Below are 25,773 nucleotides of genomic sequence, written 5' to 3'. Positions count from 1 at the left end.
ATTGCACCGAAACGCAAACGAGTTGACGCAAACGATTGGTGAATAAACGAAAAACGTCAAAACAATAATTATGTGATAATTATGTGTTAGACTTGTGTGTTATGTGATAACATTGTTATAAACGTTAACTCAATGTGCTAGAACTAGTTAATTAAGCTAGAAAAGTAACATTTGGAAGTTGAGGGACTAAAGTGTAACATATTATTATTAATAACAATAAACCCTAACTCTCTCTTCTCCCTTTCACTCTACCCGACGGCAGCCCTCCCCCTCCCCTCTCTCGCGATCGGCAGCCTCACACACACACATACACACAAGATCTTTCAAGTTTGATCTAAGATTAAGGTGCTAGGAAGGTATAAACAACTATCCTATGCATTCTTCTTGCTTAGTTTCGATTTTTAATGGGTTAATTGTGAACCCTAGGTTCCGAAAATTTTCATATATGGTGCTCATATGATTTGTTTGATTAGATGATGTATTGATTGTGATTTGATAACTAGAATTGATGTTATCACATGTTAATTGTTTGTGTCTTTGATTTGAGTTCAAGCAAAAACCCTAATCATGTATGTAATGTGTAATTGATGTGCATGGATAGTGATTATGGAGTCTAGAGTGTTATATGAACGGATTATAGTCTATAGATGGTTAATATGTTGAGTTTTGTTGCAAACAGTTTCTGGACAGATTGTGTTGTTGATGTTCAATTGACTGTAACGGGGTGTAAATGTGAAAATTGGTTGAGATTATTGATACTACAGTAAACTAGGTTGAGTCTAGTTTCTAAAGAATATAAATTTGCAATTTTTGAACGTGTAAAAGTTAACTTTTATGATTTTACAAAAACGTTGTGCAAAGCTGAGTTTTTAGACCTGCTGTTAGGTTGTTTTGTAAATATTATATCTCATGAACTACAAGGCCAAATGGGTTGTTTCCACTTCTGGAAGTTAACTTGTTGAGTTAAGAACCAAACCCAATTGGTCTTGCATTTGTTGGATTTTTCATTTAACGGGAAATTCAAATAACATTCTGTTGCGCATGAATTTGACTGTTATGAGCTTGCTGTAATGTTTTGATCATTATGAGAAATCTATGTGGAATAAAAATAAAATAAAATATGTTCTGGAAACCTAACAAATGCATGCTTTTGTGATGATTTTTGGTAAATTAATTGAGATGCTATGATCGGTGGAATAGTACAATCTTTCAAGTAGAATTTCTGTCTCGGTGAAACTAGCTGCTGAATTTTGTGAAAATGCATGAAACATGATAATTGCTAGTTAATTGTTATGATTTGACCAAATTTCCCCTGCGGGGAATACTTGCTAAATAGTTGTCGTGTTTTGACCAAATTGCCCTTGCGGGGAATAATTGCTAGTTAATTGTTATGTGTGACCAAATTGCCCTTACGGGGAGTAATTGCTAGTGATGTACATTATTAATACATGACATGTAAATAATTGCTCACACATGTAATGTATCACGAATGTACTTGTTAAAGTCACACACGATTCACAAACGAAACACGAAACACATTGTGTGCATAGGTATTATGTGCCGAGTCTAGAGACTCGATAATAGTTCCGACACTTAGAAAAATCTCTTTGTTGTTATAGAACGCTAGAGAGAGTTTTTCTGTGACGCGCATCCTTTGGTGATTTATTTTGGGAATTCTTCGCAAACAGTGAGTTCACTTACCCCTTTTAAACTGTTTTCAAACGCTTTTCACTTGGGGGAGATAACATACTCCGAAAACGCTTTTAAGATTTTGTTAATATAAATTATATATCACTTGTAAAGACTAAGTGGCAAACGCAATAACTAAAGTCCTTCATTCACATCGAACCGTTTAATATTGGATAATAGCGAGTCATTGTTGAGTAGTACTACTGGGTTTGACAAACCCCACCCAACGCTAAACTCGACTGGAGGTCGAGTGGGTGTAATCTTGGCTAAACACATACCATGGTCGGGATAGACCTGGTGGCAAGGCAAATGATAAACAGTCAGCTTCGGTGTCGAACACTTAGTAATACTTGTTTTATAGGCTAGCTACCTATAGATATATAATTGACATAACACTATCTGGTAACGCAAAACGCTGAAACGCAAAACGCTGAACACAAAACGCTGAACGCAAACGCTGAACGCTTTATTTTATATAAACTTGTGAACTCACCAACCCCGTGTTGACACTTTTAGTATGTTATTCTCAGGTAGCCGAGGCGGGCGCGCGGTTTAGGATCATGCATTGCTTGAAACACTTTTAATTATGCAAACTTATTTTAAACTGTTATCATTTGGTTTTAAGTCGTCCTGCGTGACGCAACATTGGTTTCTATGGTTTTTCGCTTCCGCATTTGATTACTCGTAAATGTTTTTATGGTTTGATTATAACTAATGAATCCGATCTTATTAGTTCACACCCTCTGACGGTAAAACTCCGTTAGTGGATTTTGAGGGTGTGACACATGTAATACCTAGTGGGATGTTAATGCAAAAACCTCACTCGAAACAGTCCCGGAAAAGCTCAATTGGGCAGCCACCCGGTTAGCATACAACACGACGTTTTTCGATCAATACGCGCAATATGAGGACCAATTAACGTGAAAAAGACTTGGGGAATCGTAGTACATACCTTGAATTGAAGTTCTAAGGTTTAGAATTGGCTGCAAAAAAGAAAAATCGCGGGTCTTGGCCTTGATGTTCCTGCCGATCGCAAACAGCCAAGGGGGCTAGGGTTTTGTTGTGTTATAACATAAGATATTACACTCTAGTCCCTTCAGATTGAGGTGTAAGGCAAAACGGAAGGAATAGTTAGGTTCTTTAACGTATCGGGATGACGTAAAGGCTTCCGAGAAACGTTGGTTAAGTCCCGAGAGTTATACATACTCTACAAGCTTTAGTTCTTGAAACCGGAATTAACGGGTGTTACAGCCAGTTATAGAATAAATTAGAGAGCAAACATAAATAGTAGTTAATGATATATTTTTTTGGCAAGTGAACCGTGAAGTGCCTCTGAACTTTGAAGAGAAGATGAAGGAAGAAGGTGATGAATGCGACTTTGTTTGAATTAAAAATGTCTTTTATATATATATATATATATATATATATATATATATATATATATATATATATATATATATATATATATGGAGGAAGAAGATGATGAATGCGACTTTGTTTGAATTAAATATGTCTTTTATATATATAGATATATATGTGTGTGTGTAATATGTATTTTAAAATTTAAAGGGTGGTGTGTAAAAGAGCAATATTGCCCTTTCATGTGCCTCGAAAAGTTCATTCCGCTTTTCGCCTCCAGAATGATTGGTCGGTCATGTTCTTATTGACTCAACCCATTTTTAACCTAATCCATTTTGAGCCAACCCTAACAAAAATTTCTGAACCCGCATCTGACAATGGAAAAACATGAATGATATACTACATGGCATTTGAGATTTCTTAATGTTAATAGTAGTGTATGTCCGGTTTGGACATAAATAACAAATTTAATTTAATAACAATAACAATAATTTATTAGAGCACGTAATTACCAATTAACGACATAATTAGTAAGCGTTAAATAGTAACATACGGAAACAACAATATTCCTTTGGTCAATTCACAGTCCACCAATGGCCAATTCACTTCTATCCTCTATCTTCTCTCTTATAATAAATAAATAAAAACTGTCAAGCTTTCTCTTTCTCTCTCACACACAAACACCACAACACCTACCAAAATATCAAGCAAAATGCCAAAATAATAACTTTTTTCTGCTGCTCGTAAACTGTTTGAAATAATATTAATTCACCTTTCTTCTACAAATCAGTTTCAGTTCATATTATTATTATTATTAGAATACAAATGGCGTTCGTTGTAGGATTAGTGTCCGGAATTGTAGTCGGAGTTGGACTGATTGTTGTGTTCGTTCGCTCTGAGAATGCTCGATCTAAACAGCGTTCTGCACTCGTAAGTTTGATTGATTTTACTTTTAGTTTTCTTCGTGTTCGTATTCGTATTTGTAATTTAGATGAATTGATGTGTGGATTGTGGAATTGGAACTTGATAAGTTGATATACTTTGTGTATCATAATAATTGCATTTGTATGTTTGTAGATTTTGTTACTGTTAGGTTAATTAGGTTTACTGTAGCTTACATGTTCGTCAGTTAAGCTTTTATCGGACAAGTTAATGGTTCACGAACAGCTAACAAAGAAATTTTGTGTTTGTTCGTGTTCGTTCTTTAAGGAAATGAACCTGTTTGTGAACATAAGCAATGTTTTATTTGATTTGGCAGTCAGTGCCAATGGTTCAGTATGCAGTGGCGAAGCTTGGACTAAGACACCGGGGGGCCGAACTCAAAACGTATACAAAATTTCACAAACGAAGGGGGCCGTGCTCAAATTTTCGGCCAAAAACGGCTAAATTTAAACTACGTATAAAAAAATTCGGCCGAAAACGACTAAATTTACACGACGTATAAAAAATTTCGGCGAAAATGGCTAAATTTTACACTACGTATAAAGAATTTCGGCCGAAAATGGCTAAATTTACACTACGTATAAAAAATTTCTGACGAAAACGGGTAAATTTACACTACTGCGTAAAAAACAGGGGGGGGGGAGGGCACCCCGGGCCCTAAGCAACCTTCACCATTGTCAGTATGAGAATTCTCGATCTAAGCGTCGCTCTGCACTCGTAAATTTAAATGTTCGATTACTGTTAGTTTTGTTCGTGTTTGTACTTTAGATGACTTGATGTGTGAATTTTGGAATTGGAACTTGGTAAGTTGATGCAGCTTGTGTATTGTAATAATGGCTGTTGTTAGGTTAATTAGGTGGTTTAGTGTAGCTTTCATGACCTAAAACTGTTTTGAGTTTATGTTAGTGATGAATTTGTATGCAGTTATGGATAAACTGGCAGTAACAGTTATGTTAACACACATACACAAAAAGTATATGCATATTACTAGGGCTGTAAACGACTGAACAAGGGGTTGTTTGTGTTTGTTTGTTAAGCTAAAATTGGACATGTGAACGGTTCACGAACTGTTAAGCGAACGAAATTTTTGTTCGTGTTCATTTATTAAGGAAATGAACTTGTTTGTGAATGGTTCACAAACACAAACGAACGAACACAAGTGAACACAAAGTCGAACAATTTTTTTGAGCTTTGAATTTTTAGGTTAGTCTATCTGGCTTTAGTAGTTTAGTGTAGCTTTCATGACCTAAAACTTGTTATGAGTTTATGTTAGTGTGCTGAATTGTATCCGTAAATTACCAGTTATGTTAACACACACAAACAGTATGTGCATATTACTAGGGCTGTAAATGAACCGAACAAGGCGTTGTTCATGTCTGTTAACCTTTTATCGGACAAGCAAACGGTTCACCAACAGCTACCCAAACGAAGTTTCTTGTTCGTGTTCGTTTATTAAGGAAATGAACTTGTTTGTGAACGGTTCACGGACAAAAATGAACACAAACAATGTTTTATTTGATCTGGCTAACTGAAAATGGTCAGTGTCAATGGTTCGGTCCGGCTACTGAGTTTGTGTGTTTTTTAAATATTTATATTCATAAGTAATCCATACTCTTTAATAAAAAGCTACAATATTTTGTCATTTGTCATTCTGAAGTTAATCCTCACAATTTGGAACCAACTAAATCCTTAAAATTATTCATTACCACTTTTTTGTTAATTGATAGCTAGTACATATTAATTTGAAGTGCAAAAGTAACTAAACAAATGCTAAAATTCTTTTACAAAATACTGTACAACGGTTGTCTATTGACAATGTATGATAAATTTATTGTTAATTGTATTTCACTTTATTATTAAATATTATTTTTTTCATCAGTTACATGTGTTGTACACGGGTCTCAAGCTAGTTTGCATATAAATTAATCATATATTTTTGTTTGATAGTTAATGATTTTGCTTAAATGTATATGATAAGAACAGAAAAGTCGTTAAAAATATAAAACAACCTTTAATGAACAAACATAAACAAACAAAATTCACAAACATAAACGGACGTAAACGAACACATTATTGATTGTTCACGAACACAATTGAATGAATATGGCCTCTGTTCGTGTTCGTTCATTTAGTTAGTTGAACGAAATTTCTTGTTCATGTTCGTTCATTTATTAAACAAACAAATATAAACCAACTTCCTGCTCAATTCACGAACAGTTTGGCGAACGTTCGGTTCTTTTATAGCCCTAATGTTACCGAATGTGTGCCCTAAAACATGACACTAAATATATGTATCTAATTTTGGGCTAAAATGCATGATGAAGGCGGTGACAATTGCAAGTCTTGCAAGAATGACTGTTGAAGATTCAAAGAAGTTGCTGGCACCAGAATATTATCCTTCTTGGGTTGTTTTCTCACAGAGACAGAAGTTGAGTTTTTTATAATCCTCCTGCGTGGTTGCTTTATGTCAATGCTGTTTATATTTCTGGGGACTGATTATGCTGTTTAATATTTCAGTTGACCTGGCTTAATGCTCATCTTACAAAGATCTGGCCATATGTTGATCAGGTCAGTTTTGCACATACTGACTACATTTTTGCAACTAGTATGAAAGTATTATTAAAAACTTATTATTTAGCATTTTGCTTATTATGTGATTTTGGATTGTCATGTAGGCAGCATCTGAACTTATAAAGGCTAGTGTGGAGCCAATTCTTGAGCAGTATAGACCAATAGTATTATCTTCTTTGTCATTTTCCAAGTTTACCCTTGGCACAGTTGCTCCACAATTCACAGGTATGATGTTATTACCAGTTGCTTCTATTCTTATTTGTTTTCATGCTTTAAGTTCTTTCATTTATTTCACTAGTTATAGCAATTAGGTATCAGGGCTGTGCCATGACAAAGGTATTAGGGCTGTAAACGGACCGAACGGAACAAGGCCGTGTTCGTATTTGTTCGTTAAGCTTTTATCTGACAAACGGATGGTTCACAAATACATAACTGAACGGAATTTCATGCTCATCTTCGTTCGATAGGGAAATAATTTGTTCATGTTCGTTTGTTAATTTTTTGAGCGAACTTGCACGAACATAAATTTAGGGTCAGTGAGTTAAGTTGGTAAAGCGCTAAAAAATAAAAATTGTAAGTGTTTAAATAAACAAGTATAAAAAGCCTTTAATGGACAAACAATGAAACAAACATGAATGAACGTAAACAAACAAACATTAACTAACACATTACTGGACTTTCATGAACATAAATGAACGAGCACGACCTTTGTTCATGTTCATTCATATGAATTTTGATTAATCAAGCCGAATTTCTAGTTCACGTTTGTTTGTTTATTAAATGAACTTCACGCCGAACGTATAGCTTCGATTCGTTTACAACATTAGGTAGTAGCATGCTTGGAATCTAAGAAGATTTCACCTAATTGTCATGTATAATGTTTAGGAGTTTCTGTTATTGAAGATGAATGTGAAGGAATAACTATGGAATTAGAGATGAATTGGGATGGAAACCCGAGTATAATACTCGATATCCAGACCCGACTTGGAGTTGGATTACCTGTGCAGGTAATTTGGGTACCCAATATCCTTTTTTTTTAATTATTTTATAAGAAATACAATTGGTTCTAACTTTGTTTACCAGTAACACCAATACGAAATACATATTTAATCTTATTTATGAAAGAGTTTTCTTTTTTCTTAGCAAGACATTATATAAGAATGTTTTGATGTGCCTAGTAAAAATGATTATCGCAATTGGTCATCAAAATATTATCAAAGATTGATTATATTTATCACAAGATCATGAGATGCCATAACACATACAAAAATGAGAATTTTTTTTTTGTATAGGTGAAGAACATTGCTTTTACTGGCGTTTTTAGGCTGATTTTTAAGCCTCTAGTTCCCGAGTTTCCTTGTTTTGGAGCTGTGTCGTTTTCCTTGAGACACAAGGTACGTATTCCTTCTCCATTAGTCTTTTACTTTTGTTACACATTTATTAACAAGAGTAAAATGACTTTTTTCCCCGAATTTTTACAGAAAAATTTGGATTTTAAACTGAAAGTAGTTGGTGGTGACATTTCAACCATTCCTGGCGTTGCTGATGCCCTTGAGGTACCGAAATTTTTTATCATCTTCGCTCTGATCATTTTGGGTTGCTAATATGAGATCCAAAAGGTGGGTCAAATGTGTTGACCCATTGTCCAACATGTTCTATTCCATCAAGTAATTAACCTATTCACATAATATGTCATATAACCAGACACAACTTAACAAGGCTAAGATTTCTAGTTGCATTGCAACTCCCGAATAGCATATGTTTGCATTTTGTTCAGAAGTTTTCTTGTTAATGCAGAGTACTATACGCGATGCTATTGAGGATTCAATCACTTGGCCAGTTCGAAAAGTTATTCCCATTTTACCTGGAGATTACAGGTATGTTTGCGATATGAAAACTTAGACCATCCTACTTTTGGATGGATTAACATGGTAACGGGTCAAACGGGTCGAAAAGTATTTGTGGTGCATAAGTCCTTTTACATTTTATAATTAAAATAATTATGTTCTTATTGAAATAATTTAGTTTCTATGTTCACTTTTGGCACAATATTACTATTAAAAATTGATGGTTTTTTAGCCTATGAGGAGACAATCTTTTTATTTTTGGGTTATGTTTGTGGTAATCGGCTATCACAAAGATAAGATATGGAGAAAAGAGTGAAGTAAAATCCTGTTTTGAAGATGTAGCTGCAAAGGTTGTTGATTTCCCACAGATTCAACGGCTGGATTGCCTTGAATGTTGGTCAACGGCGTCACAACATCTGAGCGAATATGTTTAACGATTGGGTTGAGTTGATCGGCTCTGAAGGTCCGAGTTTCACAGCCTTGTCTGCTATAGTAACTTTGTTTCATGATTCTTCTCATTTATCTTTTGTTTTTTATTTCATATACTTGAAGTAGTTTGTTCTTAGTATATGATGATTATGTTGGTAATCAGAGAAGCATAAATTGAAGAAACAAAAGATAGAAAGAACAAAAGTGTGATAACAAACTTCTGATGTTATTACTTGCAGAAAGGAAAAGCAAATTAAAAGTACATCTAGACATTGAACCTACCATGCTATTTATAATTAAGAAAACAAGTAACATAAGAAAGTGAAACATCTTCACATTTATTTATTTCTTGACCTTTCTTTTACCCAATCTTTTGACATTACCAGCTCTTTAACTGCCCAAGTCAGCATTAAGTCACACTCTCCCCCTTAATGTTGACCTGGATCTCCAAGAACTTCAAGACCCATCAGTGCTCTCATATCCATGAACTTGACTCGAGGTAGTGCCTTTGTTAATGTATCAGCCTTTTGAAGTTCACCACTAACATGTTGCACTTGAATTTGTCCCCGTTCGATACACTCTCGAATAAAATGATACTTTGTATCTATATGTTTGCTACGACCGTGGAACACGGGATTTTTCATTAGTGCGATAGCCGACTCGTTATCAACCAGTGACTTCACCCGTTGGGGTTCTTCTCCTGTTAAATCACTTAACAAACTTCTCAGCCACAACGCCTGACAAGCGGCTGATGTAGCAGCCATGAACTCCGCTTCACACGAGATCAACGCGACACTCCTTTGCTTCTGCGAGGTCCATGTAACCAAACTATTTGAATAATAAAACACCATACCTGAAGTTCCTCTCCTGTTTTCCACATCCAAACCATGGCTGCTATCACTATACCCCAATAGTTTACCATCACCTCCTCTTTTGTACTTTAAACCAAATCCAATCGTACCCTTCAAGTACCTTAAAACCTGCTTCAGTGCTTGGAGATGACAAACCTTTGGTTTTTCCATAAATCTGCTCAAAACACCAGTCGAGTACCCTAAATCAGGCATTGTGTGGAGCAAATGACGGAGGCTACCGATCAGACGACGATACATAGTTTCGTCCACACATTCACCATTCTCATCTTTAGTTAACTGTAGCTTCGGATCCATTGGCCACTTTGAGAGATTACAATTCTCCAACCCAGCTAAGTTTAGAATTTTTCTAGCATACCCGGACTGATTCAGACTTATTCCATCTTTATTTTGGTTCACCTCAATCCCAAGATAGTAAGACAACAGGCCCAAATCACTCATATCAAATACTTTCATCATTTTTTCTTTAAACCTTTTAACCTCTTGTTCACTTGTCCCGGTCACGATGAGGTCGTCGACATAGACCCCTACAATAAGAAGTGAGTTCGAACACTTATTTTTGTACACAGCTTGTTCTTGAGCGCATCGCGTGAAACCGAGATCTTTGAGTGATTTGTCTAGACGAGCATTCCAAGCCCTCGGAGCTTGTCTCAACCCATAAAGTGCTTTCTTGAGCCTTTGTACCTTATTTTCTTTTCCCTTCACGATAAAACCTTCAGGTTGCGAGACGTACACTTCTTCTAGTAAATCTCCATTAAGAAATGCGGATTTAACATCAAGATGATGCACAATCCACCCTTCTTTAGCTGCCATCGACAATATGAGCCGGATTGTTTCTAACCTAGCCACGGGAGCAAAAACCTCTTCGAAATCAATTCCTTTTCTTTGGACATACCCTTTCGCGACTAATCCCGCCTTGCACTTTGATATCTGACCATCTGCATCTTTTTTCAATTTGTAGACCCATTTCAGACCGATAGGCTTGTGACCTGCTGGTAAATCAACTAAGGTCCAAGTATGGTTCTTCTTAATTGATTCCAATTCAGCCTGCATTGCTTGTTGCCAATCAACATACTGCACGGCTTCATTAAATGTTGTGGGCTCATCATCTGCCAGCAATAATTCTTGGTCATAAAGGTCTCGTACTTCCTCATAGTCATCTGTGTGGTCCTCTCGTAAATACCTTGAACTGATCGAAACCCTTGTAAAGGTGTGTGATCGAGAACACTAGGTGATTGCTGGATGTTTCTACTTTGGGTTGAACTCGACACCGGAGTAATCGGGGTCTGCTGTTCGTTTGAGGTTCCTCAACCATCATGATCAGATAGAAATGGGGATGAATTCGGGTTAACTGGTGTCACAGGTGTTGAATTTTGACTCTCTTCATTATTGAATGAGTTGGTTTCAGTGGTTCCCTCCTCTTCATATCCTGGAACGTTTATACAACCCACCTTGGGTATGGGCTGCACTTTATCAACATTACTCCATTCCCATCTCCTCTTTTCTTCAAAAATAACATCTCGACCCACTACAATCCTTTTTGCATTTGGATTGTATAGCCGATACACTTTACTACCCGCTTCGATTCCCAAGTTTATCATTGCAACACTTCTGTCGGCCAATTTCGTCACTTGGTTCCCATCTTCTTCACGTATGCAACACAACCAAAAACTCTAAGGTGTTTGAGTGTCGGTTTTCTTCCTTTAAACTTTTCATACGGTGTCATGTTTTTCACTCTTCTTGTTGGAACCCGGTTGAGAACATACACCGCATGTCGAACAGCCTCGCCCCACAAAGTTTCTGGCACACACATCGTCTTTAGCATAGCTCTAGTTGTTTCAGTAATTGTACGATTACGTCGCTCTACTACTCCGTTTTGTTGCGGAGTGCGAGGAGCCGTTAGTTGTCTTCTAATTCCTTCCTGTTCACAAAACTCTTTAAACGAATTAGAATTAAACTCACCACCGCGGTCTGATCGAAACATTTTGATCTTGTGAGAACTTTCTTTCTCTACCAGCATCTTAAATTTCTTGAATATAGACAATGCTTCATCTTTGTTTTTAATCAAGTATACCCACATAAACCGGGAATAATCATCAACAAGCAAGAAAAAATACCGGTTTCCACCTTCTGTTTGTGGCGTTATCGGACCAAAGAGATCACCATAGATAAGTTCTAATGGGTGATTAGCCTGCCAAAGTGATTCTTGGGGAAAGGGTTGTCTTGCCTGCTTAGCCATTACACACCCTTCACAAACTTGATTTGGGTGTTTAATTATTGGTATGCCATCAACCAGTTTCTTTCTTCCCATTGTTTCTAAAGCATGAAAGTTTACATGCCCCAATCTTGCATGCCACAACCAAGCCTCGTCATCCAAACTTGCATGTAAACAAACAGGCTTAGTAGCTTTGAGGACAATTTTGTACAACCTGTTGACCGACCGTTGCACCTTCATGATCAACCGCCCTGGTTCGTCATGTACAGTTAGGTGTTCACCCCGCATTCTCACATCATATCCCTCCTCGGTCAACTGTCCCAAGTTAATAATATTGCTATGCAAAACAGGAATGAAATACACACCTGTGATGACACGTTGTTCGCCATTCTTGCACTCAAATAGAATGGTTCCTTTACCTTTGATCTGAACTTTCGACCCATCGCTGAAACGTACCGATCCTGTTATCTTCTCATCCAAAACAGAAAACAATTCCTTCCTTCCCGTCATGTGGTTGCTTGCCCCATTATCGAGGTACCATGTGTCGCGGTCCTCACCAACCCGTCCTTTTTATTGGTTTGGAACCACTTTGTCTTCATTTAATAACACCATAGTGGGCATTTCTTCTCCATATATGCTTAACATCACTGCACCCTCTTCTTCTTGTGCATCAGTTAAGTTTGCTTCTTCCCTTCTTTCTTTTGTTTCTTTGCAATCCGATGCATGGTGACCATATTGTTCACATTTAAAGCATTTAATGTGTTTCTTATCTTTGTTTCTTGAGTTGTTTCTCTGATCATTTTGCCCAGCATATCTGCCACGATTACCCCTGCCACGGTTGCTACCTCGCCCTCTTGAACCACCTCGACCACCCCGGTCGCTTTTCCCTCGAGTACCAGAAAATTGAGTCCTCCCCGGACCCTTTGAACTCGAGTAGTTTTCTGCTTTCATGAACAGCAAACTACTATCACTACTTTGATTACTTTGGCGAAGCCTCAACCTATCTTCATACGCCTTCAGTCGACCGACGGCCTCTTCGAATGGCATATCATCCACATCCGTTGTTTGTTCTATCAATGCCACCAACTGAATGTATTTTTCAGGAACCGAATCTAACAATTTTCTTACCAAAACCTCGTCCTCGAGAGTAGCCCCAAGGCTACTATATTTTGAGATCATCCCACTTAGTTTTCCAGCAAATTCATCAATCGACTCACCGTCCTTCATCTTCAGGGCTTCAAACTCACTCTTGAGTGTACGTAGGCGTGCTTTCTGCACACATTCAGCGCGTACGTACCTTGTTTTCAATGACTCCCAGATCTCCTTCGCCGTCCTTTTCTTTGCCACCTGCAACAGGACGTCTTCTGGGATTGCTTGAAATATAAATGCACGTGCAGTCTTGTTCATATTTTCGTCAAGAACTGCATTGAGCGGTGGTTCAACAGAGTCCCACAACCCTTGTGCATCCATAACAGCCTCCATCTTGATGGCCCAAGTGGTGTAGTTTGTGGATGTTAAGGTGGGTATTTGTAGTGAAACTGAACTGGAATCTTTAGGGTTACTAGAGGTTGTAGCAACAAACATGTCTTCTGTTCGGATGTATTTTGGCATAAGCTGGACTGATCAACCGAGCTCTGATACCAAGTGTTGGTAATCAGAGAAGCATAAATTGAAGAAACAAAAGATAGAAAGAACAAAAGTGTGATAACAAACTTCTGATGTTATTACTTGCAGAAAGGAAAAGCAAATTAAAAGTACATCTAGACATTGAACCTACCATGCTATTTATAATTAAGAAAACAAGTAACATAAGAAAGTGAAACATCTTCACATTTATTTATTTCTTGACCTTTCTTTTACCCAATCTTTTGACATTGCCAGCTCTTTAACTGCCCAAGTCAGCATTAAGTCACAGATTATTGTATGCCTCTAGCCTGGAGAAGACTTTTTATTGCTCTAATATTGGTGATTGGATTTGAAGCGACTAGGAATCTTGTGGTTTTTACTCCCATTTTGAGGGTTTTTCCATGCTACAATCACAATGTCGCTTTATAATGCAACTAAGATTGCCCCAAAACAATATAACTAACTATAAAGAGACATCGGAATTTTAGCACGGAATCCCCTGAAAATGAGAGTGAAAACTACAAACTACTAGAGTTGCTTCAAATCCACAATCATTACTATTAGAGCAATACATATTTTTTTCACCCATTCGAGAGATATACAAATCATCAAATACTTGAAACAAACTACTTTAAGTTTTTAGAATAAAAAAACAAAAACATGTACGAAGAATCACTAACCGAAGTTACTGGAGCAAATGACGATGTGACACTCGGACCTTTGGAATTGATCGGCTCAATCCAAAAATTGAATATGTTCACACAGACGTTGTGAATCTTCTGTCTAAAACTCAAGACGATCCGACCATTGAATCTCAGAGAAACTAACAATCTTTGCAACTATGTATTTAAAATGGGATGCTACTTCTTAAAAGACAAACGTATATTCTGTTTGCCTAATCTACGTGGGTTTGATCATTAGTGACCTTGAACTAAAGCCCATTGGAACACTCGAGGTGAAACTCATTCAAGCTCAAGGTTTAACAAATAAAGACATTATCGGGAAATCCGATCCTTTCGCTGAGTTACACATACGTCCGCTACGTAACAGAACGCAAACTAGTAAAGTTATTGTAAGTCATCTCTTTTACAGAATTTCCAGTCTTTTTATAGATATATAAACACAATTAATATTTATCACATTATCTTCAGAACAACGACTTGAATCCAATTTGGAACGAACATTTCGAGTTTGTGGTTGAAGATGTTTCCACACAACACTTGACAGTTAAAATATATGATGATGAAGGGCTTCAAGCAGCTGAACTTCTTGGATGTGCTCAAGTACAACTGAGTCAACTCGAGCCCGGTAAAGTTAAGGATGTTTGGATAAAATTGGTTAAAGATTTGGAACTCCAAAGAGATAATAAAGATCGGGGGAAGGTAAGTTTTAATTTTTGTAACGGGTTAACACGTAGCAGGCTTGTGAATGAACTGAACAAACACGAAAATGGCGTGTTATTTTGTCTGTTTAACTTTAACCGAATTAATGAGCGAACACGAACAGTTGAACGGATGGGATTTTCTTGTTCTTGTTTGTTTTTTAAAAAATGAACGTGTTTATGTTGGTTTATTCTCGTTTCTTAATAGTATAACCGAACTGTTCAATAATGTAAACGGACATAAACGAATGAATATGAGCATGGCATGTTTGTGTTTGTTTGTTTAACTTTAACCAAATAAATAATCGGACATGAACAGTTAAACGAACAGGGTTTTCTGTTCATGTTCGTTTATGCCATTCGTTAGTAGTATAAACTTGAGTTTTGTCCGAAACTAGTGTTGGTGGAAAAACTATTTACCATTTTAGTGTTCTTTGAAAACTATTTACCAAAATAGTGTTTTTCATTTATTTTGTATTCACCTTTAACTTTTAAATTATCATATTATAGTTGTTTTTAATTATTTTCTATTTACTTAATCTTTTATTTATTTTGTAACATGATTCTTATATATTTTTATCTGATCAGTCCAACAAATTTTTTTTCACCGATCAACCTTTGTAACTAGTTATAAATCTTCTCTTGTTTTTTCAATTTGATTTTTTTAAGTATATTTACTTTACGAATTTTTCATTTGAGTTTAGTTCAGATATTGTAACAAGCCTAACTGATGCCGACCGAATTCGTGTCAAATAGCCGCCGCAACGCTCGGGTTTCTACCAACGCATTGTTATTTTTTATTGTTTTAAATATGTTCATTTTACGAATTTATTTTTGGGTTTCGTTCCGGTACCATAGCGAGCCTAACTAATACCGACTGAATTCGCGTCAAATAGTCATGCAACGCCTGAGTTTTACCAACGCCGGGTTTTACTGATTTTTTTTGTTTTAAATATGTTCATTTTACGATTTATTTTTTTGGGTTTGTTCTAGTACGGTAAGGGAACCTAACCGATACCGACTGAATTCACATCAACTAGCTCCGCAACGCTCGGGTTTAAAACATATTTAAAACAAAAAACGATAAAACTCGGGTGTTGGTAAAACCCGAGCGTTGCGGCTGCTGGTCGATGTGAATTCAGTCGGTATCAGTTAGGTTTTGTTATGACACCGAATTTAAACCCAAACCAAAAAATAAATTAGTAAAATGAATTTATTTAAAAATTTAAAAAAAAATAGTAAAACCCAGTGTTGATAAAGCGTAGGAGTTGCAGAGACTATTCGACGCAAATCCGGTCGGTATCGGTTAGGTTCGTTATAATACTGGACCTTAACCTTATAAATAAATTCATAAAATGAACATATTTAAAGAAAAACAAGATAAATAGGTACAACCTTGGTAAAAACCCGAGCATTGCGGCGGCTATTTGTCGCGAATTCAGTCGGTACCAGTTAGGCTCATTATGGTACTGGAACTAAACTCAAATAACAAATTCGTAAAATGAATATACTTTAAAAAGAAATAAAAAGATAACGTTAGTAAAAAAAAGGTTGATTGATAGAAAAATACAAAAAGAAAAACATATGTTGGATTGATCAAATATATAAATTAAAAAAAATGATACAAAAATAGATAATACATTAACTAAACATAAAAGTTAAAAAGACTACATTGTTTTAAGAACTTAAAACAATGTTAAACTGGAAAACATAAATGAATGTACATTAATGAAATTAAATAAACGAACATTCAAGAACGTAAACGAACGAACGTGACATGTGCTCATGTTCTTTCGTTTAACTAAACGAACATTCCTGATCTTGTAGGTACACTTGGAATTACTATATTGCCCATACGGAATGGAAAACGGGTTCACGAACCCGTTCTCTTCAAACTTCACCATGACATCACTAGAAAAAGTTCTTAAAACCGGAGAACCCGAAGATGGCGATTTGGTGAATAAAAAGAAAACCATAATAATAAGAGGAGTGCTTTCGGTCACTGTAATTTCTGCTGAAGACTTACCACCTACAGATCTTATGGGAAAAACCGATCCTTTTGTTGTCCTCACTATGAAGAAAACCGGGATGAAAAACAGCACCAGGGTATGTTTTCACCCCTTTAACGAGTTCCCTTTACGGGGTTGTTTTACATTATTCGTTTCTAATATTTATATACTTTTTGGATTTTAATTTTATTTATTGTAAGGAAGTTAATAATATACTTAGGGTATGATGATGAAAGAGTTTCACAAATAAGTGAGATGTTATAACCCGATTTAAAAGCTATTTGGGTCTGGTGAGACCCATGATCCGCTTATTTTTTTTACTATAAAATTGTTTCTTAATAATATCTTTTTTAAAAAAATCAATACTAATTTTTAGTATATCCATATTTTATAAAATTTAATATCAAATATTTGGTGAGATTAATTTTTTAATTTAATGAGATGTTATAAACCGTTTAAGGGCTATCTGGGTTTGGTGTGACCCATACCCGTGAATTCAGGTCAAATATATGAGAAGCCTCCATTTACAAATAAAGCAATTTGATTGCTTGATAAAATGTAGGGAGGTTTCGTTTATATATATTTAAGATTGTATTTTGTTTTTTCTTAAAAAGAATTTATTTACATGTTTAAAGGTTGTGAACGAGAATTTGAACCCGGTTTGGAATCAGACTTTTGACTTTGTTGTGGAGGACGGGTTGCATGATATGCTCGTTGTTGAAGTATACGACCACGATACATTTGGGAAGGTACACACATGTCATAAAATTATGTTAGGGACAAGTTCATATATACCCTTCATATTCGAAAAATAACATATATACCCATGCAAAACTAAAAATATAGTAGTTAGAATATCAACTATACCCAATTCATCAATAGCAATTTAATAAATGACCATTTTACCCTTATTTCTAAAACTTTAAAAATTTCATATATGCCATCTTTTACTTCATCCATTTTTGGCTTATATTTCTGTTTTACCAATATTTAACTTCTTTTCTTTTCTTTCTTTTTGTTTTAACCTTTAACAATTTTCGTTTATAACAAAAACAAACAGAAGTTGGTAAAAAGATGCGATAAACTAACCAATGCGATAAACCGAAGCAATAATATGCCTTAATGCGATAAACAAATGGAGATAGATGCGATTATACTTGGTTCGACTATCTGATTCGAGTTAGATTGCTTATCGTTCGGTTATCATGCGATTATACCTAGTTCGTTTATTTGATTTAAACATACAGATTCGATAGTTCGATTATCTACTGTTGTGAGAACAAAAGAGGAGAGACGATGGTTCGGTTCTCGCTTTCTTATCCTCATTGTCGCTTAAAATCTAAATAAAAAATATGGTTTAAGCAAATATAATGGAAAGTGCACTAGAAAGGTCATTAAGTTAAAATTCATTAAAGTTGGGTATATGTGATATTTTTAGTTTCCGTCCGATGTATTACGAAAAATTTCATGTTTGTAAGGGTATATATGAAATTAGCGGATTCTATTATCTGAGCCTACAGGACGTGTACTAATAAACCCTGGTAAAAACAATTAATATCATTCTCAACAATGTGCAGGACTACATAGGAAGATGTATATTGACACTAACAAGGGTAATATTGGAAGGAGAATATAGAGACTGTTTTCCGCTTGACGGTGCTAAATCTGGTAAACTTCATTTGAACCTTAAGTGGATGGCTCAACCGATTTACCGTGATCCTTAGGATTTGAACGCTACACGAACTTGTGATCTTAAAACGGCTGTCGAATATCGAGGTACACATTGTGCACATAGTCTCTGAAAATTGTGGTGAAAACATAGGTGCTATTGATTTGGATTGAAGATAATAAGTACATTTGTTGAGTAGTAAGATTTTGGTTTTGTATTCTTGTTCTTTATAACTTCTGCAGTTTTTGGATTTACAACCAATGGCACACAATCTTCATCGTCTTCGGTCTTTCCCTTTAAATATTGTTGAAAGTTGCTTATAAAACAACGGAAAATTGGATTTTAATAATCCAAACGATTACCTATTGGCCAATAATAATCCCAACTACCAATCTAATCAGTGTTAATTCCAACTTTCAGTTTTGTTACCAATAACAATCCCACACTAACGAAAATTAACTCCGTTTATTTTTAAATACAAAAGTAGCCCCTCACATTTACTCATATTATCTATTTGATAAAAAAAACATAAAAAACGCCATTGAATCTTTATGAGAAATAGATATGTTTATCAAGTTCTCTGTTTTTCTGGTCACCACAACCACCGTTTGCAATCAGCTGCCACCTTGGGCATGAACCGCCAATTTGAGCTCGAAGTTCAGTCGAGAAAGAAAAACTAACAACAGTTTGTATCAAATTAGGTTTTCACTCATGTATTCAAATTTTCACCGATAACAGTTATCAAATACAAGGATCTTCTGTAAAACATATTTTCACACCTAATAAGAATTCTATGAACATGAAAGTCAAAGAGGTGTACTCGATCAGATTTAAAACCATTGAGCACTCAGCTTATTAAAATTCAATTTTCCTATAACATACGAATAACGAAGGGGAAATATGTAATTAATTTCTTGAATGAGACCCACAAAATAAAGAACGGAAAGAACTTTTTAAGCTCTTGAATTTCGAATCATTTATCATTGTAAACTAAGATCAAGGATTAAACAAGATTTTCACAACAACAATCAAACCCAAAAGGTGCCACACCAACTTCTTCAAGTTCTAAAGCACCCTTTACTTAAATCAATAACTACAAAACTTACAATTTCCCACACTCAAAAAGCTTTTTTCCAAGCTCAAAGAATGTTAGATAATAATATTCTATAAAAAACACATGTACATCTTGTTAGGTTAAGTTTGAAAACGATGACGTCAAAGCGTATGTCACGTCAGCAAGGGGCCCACGTTGGCACGCCAAGTCATGGATGTCCCTAACAATGTCAAACACCGCCTCCGGTTGAGCCAACTTGAGTGCATTTTCAGACATTCTCTTGAGCTCGTCTACATTGGTGCTGAACCACCCTGCCACTATCTGAGCCGTCTCTTTTGGGCTACGGGTGAAGGCACCTGCACCATTGTTCACCACATACGGGACGTTTCCTTTTTCCTATTGGTCCAAAATGAAACAAATGTTAATGACATTTTCTTGCACAATATGTTATGAGAAAATCATCAAAAATTTAGAGGTAGTGTTTTATATACTTGTCCGGGAATATAGTCATTGAGGATAATCGGTAGCCCTCTGATCAACGCCTCCGCTATCGTGCCCGGGCCCGCCTACAAAAACCAACAAAAAGAATTAAAATCCTGAAACTTTTTACTGGTTTAAATAATAATATAAGTAATAATGTGTAATGAAAAATATAGGCAAAAAGATTGTACCTTTGTTATAATGCAGTCACAAGCACCCATCCATTTTTGCATCTGAGTCTCAAATCCTCTAACCTACAATAAAATAACATGAAACTAAAAGATGAAATTTCAAACCATTTAATTGTTACTTAATTGCTTCAAGTTATGTTTTATCACTAGCAGGTAAAAAATATATTATTTTAAATGTTAGCTTAAAAGGAAATAGTTAAAACTAGCCCAAAACTTTATTATTGAAACAATATAGTTTTATATATTTTTAATCATATTTGACACACTTATTATTTAGAAAACACTAAAAAAATTTAACAAAGGTGTTTTGTTTTCATAAGGCGTAAAAAATAAAATTTTGTTTACCCGACGTAAAAATATTTTTTTTACCTTAACAGGGATCTTCCACTCTAAGGACTCGAGTGAAGAAGCTAAAGATTTGTTTCGACCGCATATTATAACCATTTGTCTCAATGGATTCCCCGTTTCTTTATCGAATAAAGAGTCTGCAAGAGCCTTTGCGGTTTTCTTCACGGGCCCCATTCCTTCACCACCTCCCATTAATAAAACCGCAGGTAGTATCGGATCGAGTTCTAGCTCTATTCGTAAGTCATCCTGTAAAATACCCATATTACCCTTAAGAAAATATTACCATGACAAAGAAAACTGGCAAATGAAAATAAGGATCATACTTTCAAAAATCTAAACTTAGGGCGCGTTCGTTTCACAGAATTCGTGGGAATTCAAAGGAATTGGAATTAAAATCCCATTACATGTGTGTTCGTTTCGTTGGAATTGGAATCTTAATTCATGGGAATCTAAAATGGTGTGTTCGGTTGTCAAACAATTGGAATTGGAATTGGAATTCAATTCCTTCAAATTTCTTTAAATCAAGGGATTCAAAATCCTTCCAAAATGTGGAGGATTTCAAGTGAATTCGTTGAAATCTTTTCTCGAGTTTATTTATTTATTTATTTATTTTTTTTAACGAGAACAAAAAATAAAACATTTTAGTTTTTTTTTGTTTTCGATTTATATTTTGAGGGGTTGTTATGAATTTTTTATTATTATTTTTGAATATTTTTTTGAGGGGTTTTCAAACCCCTCAAAAAAATATTCAAAAATAATAATAAAAAATTAATAACAACCCCTCAAAAAAATATTTAAAAATAATAATAAAAAATTAATAACTCAATATATAAATCGAAAACAAAAAAGTAAAAAAGATAAAATGGTTCCGCCGTTATCCTCGTTAAAAAAAAAAAAAAAAAAAAAAACCGATTCCAATTCCTTTGTCAAACGAACAAATCAAGAATGAAATGGGATTTCAATTCCTTCAAATTCCAATTCCTATTGGAATGTTTAGATTCCAAATCCAATTCGTTCCAATTCCAAATCCTATGCAAATTCCAATTCAAATTTCATTCAATTCCATTCCGTGAAACGAACACGCCCTTAAGGTAATTTGTACAGGTTATCAGGTTAAAAAGAAAGTGATTACGTGGCGGTGACAATTGAGCTCACACCTTAACAAAAACCAAAAAAACTGGTTTTTGGGATTTTGAAAATTGTTAAGATTCGGTTTTACCATTTGCGCTTGAAAATTTTGGCCCCCCAAATGAATTCGGGCTTAAAACTTTTGGTAAAATGCTTTTTGTTAGTTAATGATAATTGATTATTACAATTTGGACCAAACATCTTTAGGTTACATCATTTATTAATTTCTTATAAATTACTTAAACTTGGGTTTTTCGATTCGGTTTTTGGCTCATGCACATCCAAAAACGAACCAAGAAATCAGTTTTTGATAGATATAACCAAACCCTCAGTTTTTTTTATTGGGTTCGGTTATTTTGGTTTTGTGCACACTCGTCTTACAAATACACCTGGCGCTGTATTTCTCTCATCTCTTTACATGTCAGCCTTTTTATCAAATAAACCATAATATTCTCATCCTTTTGATCCTTTTTACATATCAGTCTCCTACATACCCTAATTTTAAGACTAGTTTTGACCAACTTTGACCCAAATGTACATGAAGCACCGCCCGCCTTGGGTGCGCTATTTAAAACTAAAGTCACATTGAATTAAAAATTAAATCGAAGTTACTTAATTGTTTATGCAATAACCATAAGAAAAATAAAGAAAAAGTGGTAACCTTATTAAGAACAGCACGTGCAAACGAGGGTCGAACTGGCAATCCAAAAACGCGTACTTGGTTAGGTTCTAAAAGGTCCAACAATGCCCTCTTTGAAACCTCTTCGGAAGGACAATAACATCTTTTGACACCCGGGTGAAACCTAGTTACGTTACATTAATTTAAATATATATTTAGAAAGATCTAATACTATAAAAAAATTAAAAGCTTAAAAAGGTTTAATGACAAGTTATATATGTATGTCCTTTACCATGTCCGGTGGCATGTATTAAGATCGGTTATAACCGTCACAAAGATAACTTTCTTTTGTAAGCCTTGCCACTTAAGAACCCGTAACGGTATGTGTTGCATAAGTGGATGAACACTGATGATAATGTCGGGTTTGTACTCCATTAAGCCCACTTCAACCTCCCTGAAATTCAAGATTTCCCAAAAACATTATTAATAGTCAAAGGAACGGGTCGAAATGAGTTGACTTTTCTGCAAGTCAAACGGGCCACCAGGTTAAGCTGATCTGTAAACAGCTTTTTATCCATATTTTTGTATTTTTATAATTAATGTGTTATATATGTTTAAAAATACTAGACTTTTATAATAATAATCTTAGTTAAAAATAACGGTTTAGGAGGTTTTGATGTTTTGTGCATTTAATTTTTGATCCGTTGGAAATAATAATAGGATGAGGCTAAATATATACTTGGCATAGAAGGCGGCAATGGCAGCAAGATAAACACCATGTATCCATCGAGGAGAAGTGCCGTGAAACGCTACATTCCAAAGTTGGACATGTTTAACCATGAACTTGTACTGGTTTTCAATGTCGTTTAGCGGCCAACCCGTGTATTCCTTCCAAACATCCTTAACAAATACCTACAAAAACCAAACAAATGTATAAGTGTGTTTGTTATTATTAGCAATATGTTACTTTAATCAATATTCACAATCAGTAATTTGCCTTGATTTACCACCCAATGATTTGATGCAAAATAACCTTAGAAAATGATTAAATCTGTTGGCTTGATCAGATACAGATACACAGTTACATAATGGTCTTATGTATTGAAGTTAAAGCAACATGTACAAATATAGTTTTATGTACTCAACTAGTTGATTTAAAAAAGTGTGTAACACTCTGGTGCTTTTGATCCCAAAAGCTAATGCCAGTCGCAAAGTGGTAGTTACTGAAAAAAACTAAAAAAATACTCTCTCCCGTCCCATTAAAAGTGTCATGGTTTGAAAAACACAAATTTCAAGGAAGATTGAAAGATTACCTTTTTTGCTTACAAAATGATAATAATGCTAGTTATGTGTGTTTAAGGGTAAACTTGGAAATTGGCTAATAAATTTTGAAAGTGCACATTTGTAATGGGACAACTAAAAAAGAAAATATGGACACTTTTAATGGAACGGAGTAAGTAATATTTATAGTTAATATTTTAACTTATTAACCTTTAAACATTAAAATATAAGATATTCTGATCATACCTTATCAGATTTGTTCAACCAAAAATCTAATTTGTTCAAATGCTCAAACTCATTGCTCAATCAATGGTTAGAAACATTCAATCAGATTTGAAAAACTCAGACCTATCACAATTGATGGTCAAATGTGTTCAAATACCGGTCAACCGTCAACTGCTTAAGGCAAACCGCTTCACGCGCCTCACGCGCCTCATACATGATGTCGCCTCAGGCCACATCATGTGATGTGTGCATTTTAAAATCAAGCTTATGTATCAAAGTTAAATAAACATGTATAAGTGTTTATATAGTTGTTGCATTCTATGCTTAAACAATGTTGTTGAGACTGGCCGGTCGAACCGGTTTGACTGGGATTCGGTCCACCGACCGGTCCGGTTCTATGCAGCTAGTTCGGTTCCTAAAAAACCGGCCGGTTCGAACTGGTTCACCAATCTGACCGGGGAACTGGACCGGATGAACCGGTTTACTATGAAAAAAATTACTTTTTTTTTTGAAAATTCTTTTTTCAAACCTTAACGTCATTTTTGGGGCAAAAGTTGTTCGGCTGGTCCAACCGGTTACCCATCCGGTTCGCTGTCCGATCCGGTTATGAAAACATTGCTGAAATATATGTAAATCTTGGCATGGTTATATTATTACTGAAAATAAATACGTACAAAGAGTATAGATATATCCCTATGCAGGGGAAGAAACTTGTACCTTATATTCATCACCAAATTCCATCTTAAACGCATCCCGAATCGCCTCAGCAGACGCACAGTGGCCACCGCCAGTGTCACTCATCAAAATAAGCACATTCTTGGTTCTCTCAGCACCAATCTGCACCATTTCCATGGTATCATCTTCATCATGAATCTCATACCTCACTCTTTTCTCACCGAAACCATACACTCCCACTCTTTCAAAAACCGCCTTTATCGAACTCTTCGGTGGCGCCACCATCATCACCATCTTCTCCACCACCACCACCACCACCTATATATAATAATATATGTAATATACAACTAAACTAACTATATGTATATATATTGAATCTTTATTAAATAATTTAAAAAAAAAAAATTTAAAAACCCACATCAGATCTTTTATTTTAAGCAATACCCAGAAAGGAAAACTTAAAAAGATCAATATTTTATAACTTTTGACAAATGGGTTTCTTCAAAGAAACATTAATATTTGTATCTTTATTCAATAACTAGGCTATAGCCCGTGTAATATATGAGTGGTTAAAAAAATACAAAAGAAAAATTAAATTTAATAATATACGTAATAACATACATTGCCGTCTCAAAAGCATATTAAAATATATGTATATGTCTACAAATATGTTTAATATAACATATTTTTATCTTATTGATTAATTTATAAATAGATTAAAATTAAATAGCTTATTAGGTATAAATTACAATTTTGGAAATTGTTTGTGTGGAATCTTATTTAGATAGCATAATTTAAAAACCATATTGCTTTAATATAATAGTTAGATTAGATTTTTAAAACCCACATCAGATTTTTGATTTTATGCAATACCCAGAAAGGAAAACTTAAAAAGATTAAATGTTGATATGATTTGACAAATGGGTTTCTTCAAAGAAACATTAATATCAAGAAAGACTCAACAAAGAAACTGGGCCGGTTTTTCAGTTAACATTTAGAGGAGAGAGAAAGGGTTTTTCAGTTATGCTGGAATAAAACCTTTTGTCATTGATGGCAGATTTAAAGATTTGTTGTTGAAAAATTAACAGCCGTACGATTAGGGTTTTGGGGTCGGAATGTTCCATTGTCTAGATTCGGATCTTTTTTGAGTTATTTGTATTATTATT

At 35.0% G+C, this 25,773-nt stretch overlaps 2 protein-coding genes across 5 annotated transcripts in view; one reads left to right on the top strand and one right to left on the bottom strand.

Annotated features, from left to right (window-relative positions):
* Window positions 1-18,754, top strand: part of LOC143534977 (synaptotagmin-5-like) — a 34,576-nt gene extending 15,822 nt beyond the window's left edge. The window contains exons 1-13 of one of the 3 annotated variants that reach the window (XM_077029337.1): window positions 3,862-3,978; window positions 6,315-6,423; window positions 6,512-6,558; window positions 6,666-6,786; window positions 7,447-7,568; window positions 7,854-7,955; window positions 8,043-8,117; window positions 8,359-8,438; window positions 14,469-14,619; window positions 14,699-14,929; window positions 16,756-17,034; window positions 17,573-17,686; window positions 18,515-18,754. In XM_077029337.1, the coding sequence (XP_076885452.1) occupies window positions 3,874-3,978; window positions 6,315-6,423; window positions 6,512-6,558; window positions 6,666-6,786; window positions 7,447-7,568; window positions 7,854-7,955; window positions 8,043-8,117; window positions 8,359-8,438; window positions 14,469-14,619; window positions 14,699-14,929; window positions 16,756-17,034; window positions 17,573-17,686; window positions 18,515-18,661 (1,683 nt within the window). In that variant the 5' untranslated portion in view covers window positions 3,862-3,873 and the 3' untranslated portion in view covers window positions 18,662-18,754. Of the gene's footprint in view, window positions 1-3,861; window positions 3,979-4,680; window positions 4,708-6,314; window positions 6,424-6,511; window positions 6,559-6,665; window positions 6,787-7,446; window positions 7,569-7,853; window positions 7,956-8,042; window positions 8,118-8,358; window positions 8,439-14,468; window positions 14,620-14,698; window positions 14,930-16,755; window positions 17,035-17,572; window positions 17,687-18,514 lie in introns of those variants that run through there. The other 2 variants (XM_077029339.1, XM_077029338.1) reach the window with 2 other exon arrangements.
* Window positions 18,755-19,622: 868 nt separating this feature from the next.
* Window positions 19,623-24,953, bottom strand: LOC143534976 (monogalactosyldiacylglycerol synthase 2, chloroplastic-like). 2 transcript variants are annotated; one of them, XM_077029335.1, is made up of 8 exons: window positions 24,650-24,953; window positions 23,166-23,338; window positions 22,719-22,880; window positions 22,469-22,610; window positions 20,701-20,925; window positions 20,332-20,394; window positions 20,152-20,226; window positions 19,623-20,056 (listed from the first exon to the last, which is right to left on the bottom strand). In XM_077029335.1, exons 1-8 carry the CDS (start codon window positions 24,899-24,901, stop codon window positions 19,796-19,798), a joined length of 1,353 nt encoding a protein of 450 aa, XP_076885450.1. In that variant the 5' UTR covers window positions 24,902-24,953; the 3' UTR covers window positions 19,623-19,795. The 2 variants fall into 2 exon arrangements, with proteins under 2 accessions (XP_076885450.1, XP_076885451.1); XM_077029336.1 differs by lacking the exon at window positions 20,701-20,925.
* Window positions 24,954-25,773: the final 820 nt, after the last annotated feature.

This window comes from Bidens hawaiensis, unplaced genomic scaffold (genome assembly GCF_021521415.1).
Source record: "Bidens hawaiensis isolate Kalapana, Puna unplaced genomic scaffold, B.hawaiensis_p1.1 tig00010383_1, whole genome shotgun sequence".
NCBI classification, from domain to species: domain Eukaryota; kingdom Viridiplantae; phylum Streptophyta; class Magnoliopsida; order Asterales; family Asteraceae; genus Bidens; species Bidens hawaiensis.
Note: the sequence above shows the minus strand (reverse complement) of the source record. Positions and strands in the feature narration are given on the sequence as shown.

What these genes read in the sequence shown, in the direction of transcription:
- LOC143534976 (XM_077029335.1), bottom strand. Translation starts at nt 24,901, where the DNA reads ATGGTGATGATGGTGGCGCCACCGAAGAGTTCGATAAAGGCGGTTTTT. An exon ending in ATTGCCGCCTTCTATGCCAA is followed by an intron (nt 22,881 to 23,165) that starts GTATATATTTAG and finishes CTTGAATTTCAG; the next exon opens with GGAGGTTGAAGTGGGCTTAA. An exon ending in GTGACTGCATTATAACAAAG is followed by an intron (nt 20,227 to 20,331) that starts GTACAATCTTTT and finishes TGGTTTTTGTAG; the next exon opens with GCGGGCCCGGGCACGATAGC.